Source organism: Coregonus clupeaformis, unplaced genomic scaffold, assembly GCF_020615455.1.
Source record: "Coregonus clupeaformis isolate EN_2021a unplaced genomic scaffold, ASM2061545v1 scaf0807, whole genome shotgun sequence".
Classification (NCBI taxonomy): Eukaryota; Metazoa; Chordata; class Actinopteri; order Salmoniformes; family Salmonidae; genus Coregonus; species Coregonus clupeaformis.
Window position 1 is genome coordinate 80567 of NW_025534262.1, and position 12700 is coordinate 93266.

The 12700-nt window shown below is 41.3% G+C and overlaps 1 protein-coding gene across 1 annotated transcript in view; it reads right to left on the bottom strand.

Moving 5' to 3' along the window:
- Nucleotides 1-1194: 1194 nt before the first annotated feature.
- Nucleotides 1195-12700, bottom strand: part of LOC121554901 (trace amine-associated receptor 13c-like) — a 35194-nt gene continuing 23688 nt past the window's right edge. Inside the window, exon 2 of the mRNA XM_045216810.1 lies at nucleotides 1195-2208. Within this exon, the coding sequence (XP_045072745.1) occupies nucleotides 1195-2208 (1014 nt within the window). The remainder of the gene's footprint in view (nucleotides 2209-12700) is intronic.

Here is a 12700-nt window from a genome sequence, read left to right on the forward strand (position 1 = left end):
GGAATGGATGTTAGGACAGAGCCTAAGAAGGGTGATGATCAGGACCAGGTGTGCAGATTGCTGATGGGATGCAGGTGCGGGAATCAAGAGAGCTCCCGCCTAGCAACGTTGCCCGGCAACCAGGCAGGGAGCGTTCCAGAACCCTCGGGAAACTGGAGATCCCGAGCAGAAAAACTAATACCCAGACAGAAACCGACTCAGACTGCAGGGATCGTTACATACACAGCCGTCGGCAACACAGCCAAGGAGTACAAAACTAAACTTAATAATTGGAAACATGGTAATAGCTTACATAGAACAGATCTACCGCTTCTTAGACCTGCTTTCAATGAGAATGACAGCTCTATAACTCATATTTCTATGTGAATTTGGACGGGTCACCCAAAAAGTTACATATTGAAGCTTTAAATATTTTCTTCATTATTTATCATTACACACACATTTGTTTTAGTTAGTTATTCACACATTTATAAACAACTTTTGTAGTGTTCATACCCAGAATGTTGAGGTTGAAGTGTCAGCTGCGGTCTCCTGCGCTGTTGTGTTTTATCATTAATGCATATGGTAGTTATATATCAATGTGAAAATACCTAGCTTACTAACATTTAACAAATGTGGGAGTAATGATTAATAAATGGTGAGCAAACTGTAAATGCCTTACAAATGGTTTATTACTGAACACTATAAAGTGTTACCCATGATTGCATATTCTTGCATTTTACTTACACAATAGACCATTGAGATAGACTTGGACGTTATCTGATATCATGCATTATTGTACATTTCAACTTTACCACACTTGATGAAGGCATTGTGTCCCAATTGAGCCACTAGAGGGAGATGTTAAACAACATATAGAATGAATCTTGACGTCCTCGGAATGTACTATTAGAATACTTACTTTTTTATCATTAAATAACATGGAACAACCACAGACTTTGGTATTTGGAATTTACAACCCTAAATGACTACAATGTCTTTTATAAAACAAGCTTATGCCCTCTTATGCCTTCTCCAAGTCATTCCATTCCAATCCATCCAAATCATTCTGCATCAACACCACATGTATCTATGATGACAACACTGAGATGAATAATGTCAGTGTATTGTTACATGAAAGAAGCAATTACAACAAATTTATTACAAAACATATCAAACCTATGTGTGTCATATTTAGGAATAAAAGCATAGGAACTATGAACGTCTTAACTTCTGAGTTAAAATAAGTTTAGCTGTTACTTTGAACCATGGATAAAAGAAAGCATAAATTATTGGATTAATTAAGGAATTAGCAAGTGGCAGACAGCTGATGATAAATGATACAAATTGGTCAATTAAAAATAAAAGTGCATAAAAATAAAATGGAATCCAACAACTTAAATAGGTGAAAACAACAATAGCTAGAGTTTTTGCTGCTTTTCTCTCTGACTTATTTGCCTGTACAGTTTTAACACCAGACACACTGGCAGCCTCTTTTGAAAATACCTTTCTGGCCTGTGATCTGGCCACCACAAATATTTTCAAATAAAGTGTTATAATAATAGAGCACGGGAAAAACATTGTAATTACAAAGTCAATTCTATTACCCCAGACTGACCCTTCTACAGTAAAACATTCTTTCAAACACCTGCTGGGTACCTGTACATTTATAAAGATTTTTGCAATAGCAGCATTGTATATGATACAAAAACACCAGGTAATGGATATACAACACATCATTCTTGTTATTGTTATTTTAGAGTGGTACAATAAGGGATCACACACAGCAACATAACGGTCAATAGATATCAAGACCAAACTGCCCACAGATAAAGAAGAACACAAAAAACTGATATAGAAATAAAACCCACAGAAATATTCCCCAAAATCCCAGCATGGTTCCATTAATGCTACAGTCGTTACTGGTATCACAATCAGTCCCACCAGGAGATCTGCCACAGCCAGAGAGAGGATGAGCAGGTTGGTTGGAGTGTGGAGCTGCTTGAAGTGAGAGATGGAGATGATCACCAGTATGTTCAAAAATACTGTGACTACTGAAATCAATGCCAAGAAGATGTACAGTGTTATGTAGATAGATGTCGATAGCGAAGACTTTCTGCAAGAAGAGTTTCTGTCTTGAAAACAGTATTGAACATCTTCCTGTGTCTCCATTTGTAATAAAGGGTCCAAATGCTGAGGTCCTGCTCCTGCTTGGTCCTGTGTGTGACCCTGTCAGGTCAGCCTTCTGACAAACTCTGAGCTCTGCCTCTCTATTTATCTCCTGAATGACTGACACACACTCCCTCCCCAGCGTCTCTCTGCACACACACACACACACACACACACACACACACACACACACACACACACACACACACACACACACACACACACACACACACACACACACACACACACAAGTGAGCACAGAAATGAACAAATAATTTGTGAAAGCATGATGTAATGTAAAACAAGATTGTATGTTGCTATGGCCACCTAGCCTGTCATTCATTCTTACTGATACAGTGGGGAAAAAAGTATTTAGTCAGCCAACAATTGCTGCAAGTTCTCCCACTTAAAAAAGATGGAGAGGCCTGTAATTTTGATTTGTATAACAGTTTTCTGGTTACACATGATTCCAAATGTTTTCTTCCATAGTTTAGATGTCTTCACTATTATACTACAATGTAGAAATTAGTAAAAATAAAGAAAACCCTTGAATGAGTAGGTGTTCTAAAACATTTGACTGGTAGTATTTATGGGGCGGCAGGTAGCTTAGTGGTTAAGAGAATTGTGCCAGTAACCGAAAGGTCACTGGTTCTAATCCCCCGCCGACCAGGTGAAAAATCTGTCGATGTGCCCTTGCACTTAACCCTAATTGCTCCTTTAAGTCGCTCTGGATAAGAGTGTCTACTAAGTGACTAAAATGTCAACAAAAAAAAAAATCTATATATACAGTGGGGAAAAAAGTATTTAGTCAGCTGCCAATTGTGCAAGTTCTCCCACTTGAAAAAGATGGAGAGGCCTGTAATTTCCATCATAGGTACACGTCAACTATGACAGACAAAATGAGAAGAAAAAAATCAGAAAATCACATTGTATGATTTTATTTGCAAATTATGGTGGAAAATAAGTATTTGGTCAATAACAAAAGTTTCTCAATACTTTGTTATATACCCTTTGTTGGCAATGACACAGGTCAAACGTTTTTGTAAGTCTTCACAAGGTTTTCAAGCACATGTTGCTGGTATTTTTGGCCCATTCCTCCATGCAGATCTCCTCTAAAGCAGATGTTTTGGGGCTGTCGCTGGGCAACACGGACTTTCAACTCCCTCCAAAGATTGTCTATGGGGTTGAGATCTGGAGACTGGCTAGGCCACTCCAGGACCTTGAAATGCTTCTACGGCCACTCCTTTGTTGCCCGGGCGGTGTGTTTGGGATCATTGTCATGCTGAAAGACCCAGCCACATTTCATCTTCAATGCCCTTGCTGATGGAAGGAGGTTTTCACTCAAAATCTCACGATACATGGCCCCATTCATTCTTTCCTTTACACGGATCAGTCTTCCTGGTCCCTTTGCAGAAAAACAGCCCCAAAGCATGATGTTTCCACCCCCATGCTTCAAAAAGTTCTATTTTGGTTTCATCTGACCATATGACATTCTCCCAATCCTCTTCTGGATCATCCAAATGCACTCTAGCAAACTTCAGACGGGCCTGGACATGTACTGGCTTAAGCAGGGGGACACGTCTGGCACTGCAGGATTTGAGTCCCTAAGCGGCGTAGTGTGTTACTGATGGTAGGCTTTGTTACTTTGGTCCCAGCTCTCTGCAGGTCATTCACTAGGTCCCCCCGTGTGGTTCTGGGATTTTTGCTCACCGTTCTTGTGATCATTTTGACCCCACAGGGTGAGATCTTGCGTGGAGCCCCAGATCGAGGGAGATTATCAGTGGTCTTGTATGTCTTCCATTTCCTAATAATTGCTCCCACAGTTGATTTCTTCAAACCAAGCTGCTTACCTATTGCAGATTCAGTCTTCCCAGCCTGGTGCAGGTCTACACTTTTTGTTTCTGGTGTCCTTTGACAGCTCTTTGATCTTGGCCTAGTGAGTTTGACTGTTTGAGGTTGTGGACAGGTGTCTTTTATACTGATAACAAGTTCAAACAGGTGCCATTAATACAGGTAACGCGAGTGGAGGACAGAGGAGCCTCTTAAAGAAGAAGTTACAGGTCTGTGAGAGCCAGAAATCTTGCTTGTTTGTAGGTGACCAAATACTTATTTTCCACCATAATTTGAAATAAATTCATAAAAAATCCTACAATGTGATTTTCTGGATTTTTTCCCCTCAATTTGTCTGTCATAGTTGACGTGTACCTAGGATGAAAAATTACAGGCCTCTCTCATCTTTTTAAGTGGGAGAACTTGCACAATTGGTGGCTGACTAAATACTTTTTTCCCCCACTGTAGTTAGACATCAGAGAAAAGGTACATTTTCTCAACTGAGCATTTAAATGGAGAAAATATAGTATGGTTTATGTTTTGGTCACTCAAAGGCTATTTTACATGGGAAACAGGATAACTGTTCAAGACTAACTGTTTTGGGTGATGTCAGTGCTCAGATTGGACCATAATCCACAACCTCAGGAGACATAGCCTCGGAAGCCGAGACTCCAAACAGAGGTTGTGTTTCTGATAAATGTTCTGACTTGCAACAAGCTAGTTATCATAAGACACAAAACTAACGGTGAGTGTAAGCAGCCAGCCAGCACCTCCCCTTCAAACCCCATCCTTAAACTCCTCCATCCTTCCAGTCGAGAGAACGAAACAAGATTTGGAAGGAAGGCCTTGAGAAACTACAGGACAGATCACAACATATGTCATTTGGACAGTGCATAAGAAAATTGAAAGTCAGGCAGTTGATGAGATAAGTATTTAGGGACAATTCAAAATATTCTGGGAATATTTTCACATGACCCTCCCCTTGTACTGTAAAAAAGAAAGTACACACCCTTCCCCCTCATAGAATTAACTCTAAATAATGCTTATGACTATAAATAATAACTGTGTTTAAAAACGTGGGTATCGACTTTGCCACTGGCATGCTTTGTGGCACAGTCGATCCACGCAGGGCTACTGGGCCAGAAGGTTGAGGGCTCGCCGACCACCACGGATGAGCTCAATCTCCCTGCATGTTTCATTAGACCTACAATACGATCAGAGCCGGCTGCAGACAATGATCAGCTAGGGGATATCAGATTTCCAACATTTACATTTACATTTACATCATTTAGCAGATGCTCTTATCCAGAGCGACTTACAAATTGGTGCATTCAACTTATGATAGCCAGTGGGACGATGACCTTATTTTCTTTTTTTTTAATTTTTTATGGGGGTGGGGGAAGAAGGATTACTAAGAGCCTTCTAATGCTTGAAGTCTTGAGTTTTGAAAGGATCATACAGCACTAATCATTTTGTGTTTTCTTACGGATTGTTCCACTGTTTGGCATAAGTCTTGTTTCTCCAAAACAACGGATATACAAAGGGTGGATTCAAGTGTAAGTTTCCATCCAGAAATGTTGGGCCACTTGTAAAATACCAACTAATGCAACATTGTGGCTATACAATTCCATTGGTTCTATGTTTCTGCTAATATATGGCTTCAATTGTCTTGCCACTAATACCAGGAATCCAGTGGAGAAGAAACCTCGTACATCTGATGAGGAGTACGTGCTAGACTACACTAATGATATTGAAGACTCAGAAAATGTGATTTTTAAAGATCTGAATTTCGAATTTCTGATGAAGTTCAGGAATCAGATGAAGGTCAAGAAGACACAATACAAACAAAATAGTCTACAATTCAAGTAGACTGTGAACGTCGTAATCCCAGGCCTACCTAAATACAGAATCTTCACTGTCGAAAGAAAACAAGCACAACTTCTGTTTTGTTTGCGACAAGCCACAGCAAAAAATCACAAGGCATTTCAAAAAGCATGAAAAAAGACAACTCAGAAATAGAAATAGACCCCTCCAGGGTTCGAAGACAGCTTGAACAACTTCGGAATGAAGGAACGCTTTTCTTCACAACAATAAAGTTCTCAACGGTGGAACATGGGCCCTAAAGGTGAAAAGACTATTAAAGAAAGGGGAAACAGGAAAATATTAATATTTCCCTCATTGCAAAAGCATGGTTGTCTGCTTGGAGCTATGGAGGCATATGAAAGATGTATCACCAAATCAGATGGTCCATTAGGTGAGGAGCCATTTTGGAGGCAAAGAGCTTTGTCCATGGCTGATTTGGCTCATCTCCCAAAAAGAGACACCTGAAGGACTTGTCAAGATGTTCATCAAGCAATGAGACCTTGGAGTATGCAAAGTTCTCATTCAAGAGGCTTGGATACGATAAGACACAGCACCAATATATTTCACAAAAAATCTGGGAACTTTGGGGTGGTTGTTGGTCACCTTGAGAAAGTCAATGTCACTCATCACTGTATTAGAATCCATCAAGCCAGACAATTTTTATGAAGTTATTGAAGCTGTCAAAGAAACTGGTAAGTTCAACGAAAGTGAAAATACCTATGGATTTCCTACACTTGTTGTGAAGTTAGGCAGTTCCCTAAAAGACGAGGCAGAAATGTTGGAATGTCTGGCAATAATGGCTGATGATAATGAGTTGATAAAAGAATGCCAAGGGCTTTGTGAAGCTCTATACTAAGGCATGGTCTGGAAGTGTCTCACATGCTGCACGTTGCACAATCAGTGACCAAGCACAATAAACCAACAGCATTAGCCAAAAGAGAAGATGTGAACCTCCATGGGATCGGTATCCCGTCTACAGGACGGTTGAGCTAACGTGGCGCTAATGTGATTATTATGACTGTTGTGGGTAACAGCAAACTTTCCAGGACATAGACATGTTTTATATGTGCAGAAAGCTTAAAGTCTTGTTAATCTAACAAAACTCTCCAATTTACAGTAGCTATTACAGTGAAAGAGTACCATGCTATTGTTTGAGGAGAGTGCACAACAACAACAAAAACTTATCATGGCAAATGCTTTGATACATTCACCTCTGAAGGTAAATATTGTACATACATTCAGTAATCTTGCTCTGATTTGTAATCCTAAGGGTCCCAGAGATAAAATGTAGTATATTTTTGTTTGATAAAATCAGTTTGAACCCCTGCTGTCTCTGGCTCCACACCCACCCCACCCGGCCATCTAGATGAGTGAAAGTTAGTGTATAAGCTAATGATCCATCATGTATGACATTCTTGGGAGTGTGTAAACTTACATTTTGAATTACCATATCATTTTTGTATGTTCTCTATAGTTATGTACTTGAAAATGTAAAGTGCCTTGCAAAAGTATTCATCCCCCTTCGTGTTTTTCCTATTTTGTTGAATTACAATCTGTAATTTAAATTGATTTTTTATTTGGATTTCATGTAATGGACATACACAAAACAGTCCAAATTGGTGAATTCCCAAAAAAAAAATTGGTAATTTTTTTTCTCCAAAAAATCAATAAAGAAAAAGTGGTGTGTGCATATGTATTCACCCCCTTTTCTATGAAGCCCCTAAATAAGATCTGGTGCAACCAATTACCTTCAGAAGTCAAATAATTAGTTAAATAAAGTCCACCTGTGTGCAATCTAAGTGTCACATGATCTGTCACATGATCTCAGTATATACACACCTTTTCTGAAAGGCCCCAGAGTCTGCAACACCACTAAGCAAGGGGCACCACCAAGCAAGCGGCACCATGAAGACCAAGGAGCTCTGCAAACAGGTCAGGGACAAAGTTGTTGAGAAGTACAGATCAGGGTTGGGTTATAAAAAAATATCCGAAACTTTGAACATCCCACGGAGCATTATTTAAAAATTGAAAGAATATGGCAGCACAACAAACCTGCCAAGAGAGGGCCCCACCAAAACTCACGGACCAGGCAAGGAGGGCATTAATCAGAGAGGCAACAAAGGGACCAAAGATAACCCTGAAGGAGCTGCAAAAGCTCCACAGCGGAGAGATGGGAGTATCTGTCCATAAGACCACTTTAAGCTGTACACTCCACAGAGCTGGGCTTTACGGAAGAATGGCCATAAAAAAAGCCATTGCTTTCATTTTAAAAAAAGCAAACATGTTTGGTGTTTGCCAAAGGGCATGTGGGAGACTCCCCAAACATATGGAAGATGGTACTCTGGTCAGATGAGACTAAAATTGGGCTTTTGGCCATCAAGGAAAACGCTATGTCTGGCGCAAACCCAACACCTCTCATCACCCTGAGAACACCATCCCCCACAGTGAAGCATGGTGGTGTCCGCATCATGCTGTGGGGATGTTTTTCATCGGCAGGGACGGGAAACTGGTCAGAATTGAAGGAATGATGGATGGTGCTAAATACAGGGACATTCTTGAGGGAAACCTATTTCAGCCTTCCAAAGATTTGAGACTGGGAAAAAGGTTCACCTTCGAGCAGGATTGTTTTGATCACGCGGACTGGGATATGTTCCGGTATGTCAGCTAGTCATTCAATCAATCAATCAATCAATTTTATTTTATAGTAGCCCTTCATACATCAGCTGATATCTCGAAGTGCTGTACAGAAACCCAGCCTAAAACCCCAAACAGCTAGTAATGCAGGTGTAGAAGCACGGTGGCTAGGAAAAACTCCTAGAAAGGCCAAAACCTAGGGGAAGAAACCTAGAGAGGAACCAGGCTATGAGGGGTGGCCAGTCCTCTTCTGGCTGTGCCGGGTGGAGATTATAACAGAACCATGCCAAGATGTTCAAAAATGTTCATAAGTGACAAGCATGGTCAAATAATAATCAGGAATAAATCTCAGTTGGCTTTTCTAGCCGATCATTGAAGAGTTGAAAACAGCAGGTCTGGGACAGGTAGGGGTTCCATAACCACAGGCAGAACAGTTGAAACTGGAATAGCAGCAAGGCCAGGCGGACTGGGGACAGCAAGGAGTCACCACGGCCGGTAGTCCCGACGTATGGTCCTAGGGCTCAGGTCTCTCAGTTGGCAATTCATATCCGATCATTAAGAGTTGAAAACAGCAGGTCTGGGACAGGTAGGGGTTTCGTAACCGCAGGCAGAACAGTTGAAACTGGAATAGCAGCAAGGCCAGGCGGACTGGGGACAGCAAGGTGTCAGCATGCCCGGTAGTCCTGACGTATGGTCCTAGGGCTCAGGTTCTCAGAGAGAAAGAGAGAACGAGAGAATTAGAGAGAGCATACTTAAATTCACACAGGACACTGGATAAGACAGGAGAAGTACTCCAGGTATAACCAACTGACCCCAGCCCCCGACACATAAACTACTGCAGCATAAATACTGGGAGGCTGAGACAGGAGCGGTCCGGAGACACTGTGGCCCCATCCGAAGAAACCCCGGACAGGGCCAAACAGGAAGGATATAACCCCACCCACTTTGCCAAAGCACAGCCCCCGCACCACTAGAGGGATATCCTCAACCACCAACTTACAATCCTGAGACAAGGCCGAGTATAGCCCACAAAGGTCTCCACCACAGCACAAACCAAGGGGGGGCGCCAACCCAGACAGGAAGATCACGTCAGTAACTCAACCCACTCAAGTGACGCACCCCCTCCCAGGGACGGCATGAAAGAGCACCAGCAAGCCAGTGACTCGGCCCCTGTAACAGGGTTAGAGGCAGAGAATCCCAGTGGAGAGAGGGAACCGGCCTGGCAGAGACAGCAAGGGCGGTTCGTTGCTCCAGAGCCTTTCCGTTCACCTTCACACTCCTGGGCCAGACTACACTCCAATCATATGACCTACTGAAGAGATAAGTCTTCAGTAAAGACTTAAAGGTCGAGACCGAGTCTGCGTCTCTCACATGGGTAGGCAGACTGTTCCATAAAAATGGAGATCTATAGGAGAAAGCCCTGCCTCCCGCTGTTTGCTTAGGAAATTCTAGGGACAATTAGGAGGCCTGCGTCTTGTGACCGTAGCGTACGTATTGGTATGTACGGCAGGACCAACTTCGGAAAGATAGGTAGGAGCAAGCCCATGTAACGCTTTATAGGTTAACAGTAAAACCTTGAAATCAGCCCTTGCCTTAACAGGAAGCCAGTGTAGGGAAGCTAGCACTGGAGTAATATGATCAAATTTCTTGGTTCTAGTCAGGATTCTAGCAGCCGTATTTAGCACTAACTGAAGTTTATTTAGTGCTTTATCCGGGTAGCGCGGAAAAGTAGAGCATTGCAGTAGTCTAACCTAGAAGTAACAAATGCATGGATTAATTTTTCTGCATCATTTTTGGACAGAAAATTTCTGATTTTTGCAATGTTACGTAGATGGAAAAAAGCTGTCCTTGAAACAGTCTTGATATGTTCGTCAAAAGAGAGATCAGGGTCAAGAGTAACGCCGAGGTCCTTCACAGTTTTATTTGAGACGACTTTACAACCATCAAGATGAATTGTCAGATTGTGGAGGAAAGCTGACAGTAAGGAAGTTGATGAGAGGGTATAACTTCATGGTGTACCCGCTTATAGCACATGCAATCAAAATGAATTGTGCCATTCCATAGGAACATCCCGTAGACTTGTAAAAATGTCCATCTGAACTGAATTATGAACCATACTTCTTCAAATTGAGGGAGACTTTGTCTCAGTTACATCATGGGGACAAATACTATTTGTCAGACATCAGAACAACCACACTGTATTCTGACCCAATCACCCCTGATGTATTTATTCAATTTCTGGTGTTCTCTTGTTTTCTCTGATAAAAAAAAAAGGTGACTACGAAATGTGATTTCCAGTTCAGTTGAGTTGTATCGATCAATGATCTCAAAAGCACTTTAAGTAATTAGGGACAATTCAAAATATTCTGGGAATATTTTCACATGACCCTCCCCTTGTACTGTAAAAAAGAAAGTACACACCCTTCCCCCTCATAGAATTAACTCTAAATAATGCTTATGACCATAAATAGTAACTGTGTTTAAAAACGTGGATATCGACTTTGCCACGTCGGCATGCTTTTGTGGCACAGTCGATGCCCACGCAGGGCTCACGGGCCAGAAGGTTGAGGGCTCGCCGACCACCACGGATGACCTCAATCTCCCTGCATGTTTCATTAGACCTACAATACGATCAGAGCCGGCTGCAGACAATGATCAGCTAGGGGATATCAGATTTCCAACATTTACATTTACATTTACGTCATTTAGCAGATGCTCTTATCCAGAGCGACTTACAAATTGGTGCATTCAACTTATGATAGCCAGTGGGACAATGACCTTATTTTCTTTTTTTAAACATTTTTTTATGGGGGGTGGGGGAAGAAGGATTACTAAGAGCCTTCTAATGCTTCGAAGTCTTGAGTTTTGAAAGGATCATACAGCACTAATCATTTTGTGTTTTCTTACGGATTGTTCCACTGTTTGGCATAAGTCTTGTTTCTCCAAAACAACTGATATACAAAGGGTGGATTCAAGTGTAAGTTTCCATCTAGAAATGTTGGGCCACTTGTAAAATACCAACTAATGCAACATTGTGGCTATACAATTCCATTGGTTCTATGTTTCTGCTAATATATGGCTTCAATTGTCTTGCCACTAATACCAGGAATCCAGTGGAGAAGAAACCTGTACATCTGATGAGGAGTACGTGCTAGACTACACTAATGATATTGAAGACTCAGAAAATGTGATTTTTTAAAGATCTGAATTTTGAATTTCTGATGAAGTTCAGGAATCAGATGAAGGTCAAGAAGACACAATACAAACAAAATAGTCTACAATTCAAGTAGACTGTGAACCGTCGCAATCCCAGGCCTACCTAAATACAGAATCTTCACTGTCGAAAGAAAACAAGCACAACTTCTGTTTTGTTTGCGACAAGCCACAGCAAAAAATCACAAGGCATTTCAAAAAGCATGAAAAAGACAACTCAGAAATAGAAATAGACCCCTCCAGGTTCGAAGACAGCTTGAACAACTTCGGAATAAAGGAAAGTTTCTTCACAACAATAAAGTTCTCAACGGTGGAACATGGGCCCTAAAGGTGAAAAGACTATTAAAGAAAGGGGAAACAGGAAAATATTAATATTTCCCTCATTGCAAAAGCATGGTTGTCTGCTTGGAGCTATGGAGGCATATGAAAAGATGTATCACCAAATCAGATGGTCCATTAGGTGAGGAGCCATTTTGGAGGCAAAGAGCTTTGTCCATGGCTGATTTGGCTCATCTCCCAAAAGAGACACCTGAAGGACTTGTCAAGATGTTCATCACAATGAGACCTTGGAGTATGCAAAGTTCTCATTCAAGAGGCTTGGATACGATAAGACACAGCACCAATATATTTCACAAAAAATCTGGGAACTTGGGGTGGTTGTTGGTCACCTTGAGAAAGTCAATGTCACTCATCACTGTATTAGAATCCATCAAGCCAGACAATTTTTATGAAGTTATTGAAGCTGTCAAAGAAACTGGTAAGTTCAACGAAAGTGAAAATACCTATGGATTTCCTACACTTGTTGTGAAGTTAGGCAGTTCCCTAAAAGACAAGGCAGAAATGTTGGAATGTCTGGCAATAATGGCTGATGATAATGAGTTGATAAAGAATGCCAAGGGCTTTGTGAAGCTCTATACTAAGGCATGGTCTGGAAGTGTCTCACATGCTGCACGTTGCACAATCAGTGATGCCAAGCACAATAAACCAACAGCATTAGCCAAAAGAGAAGATG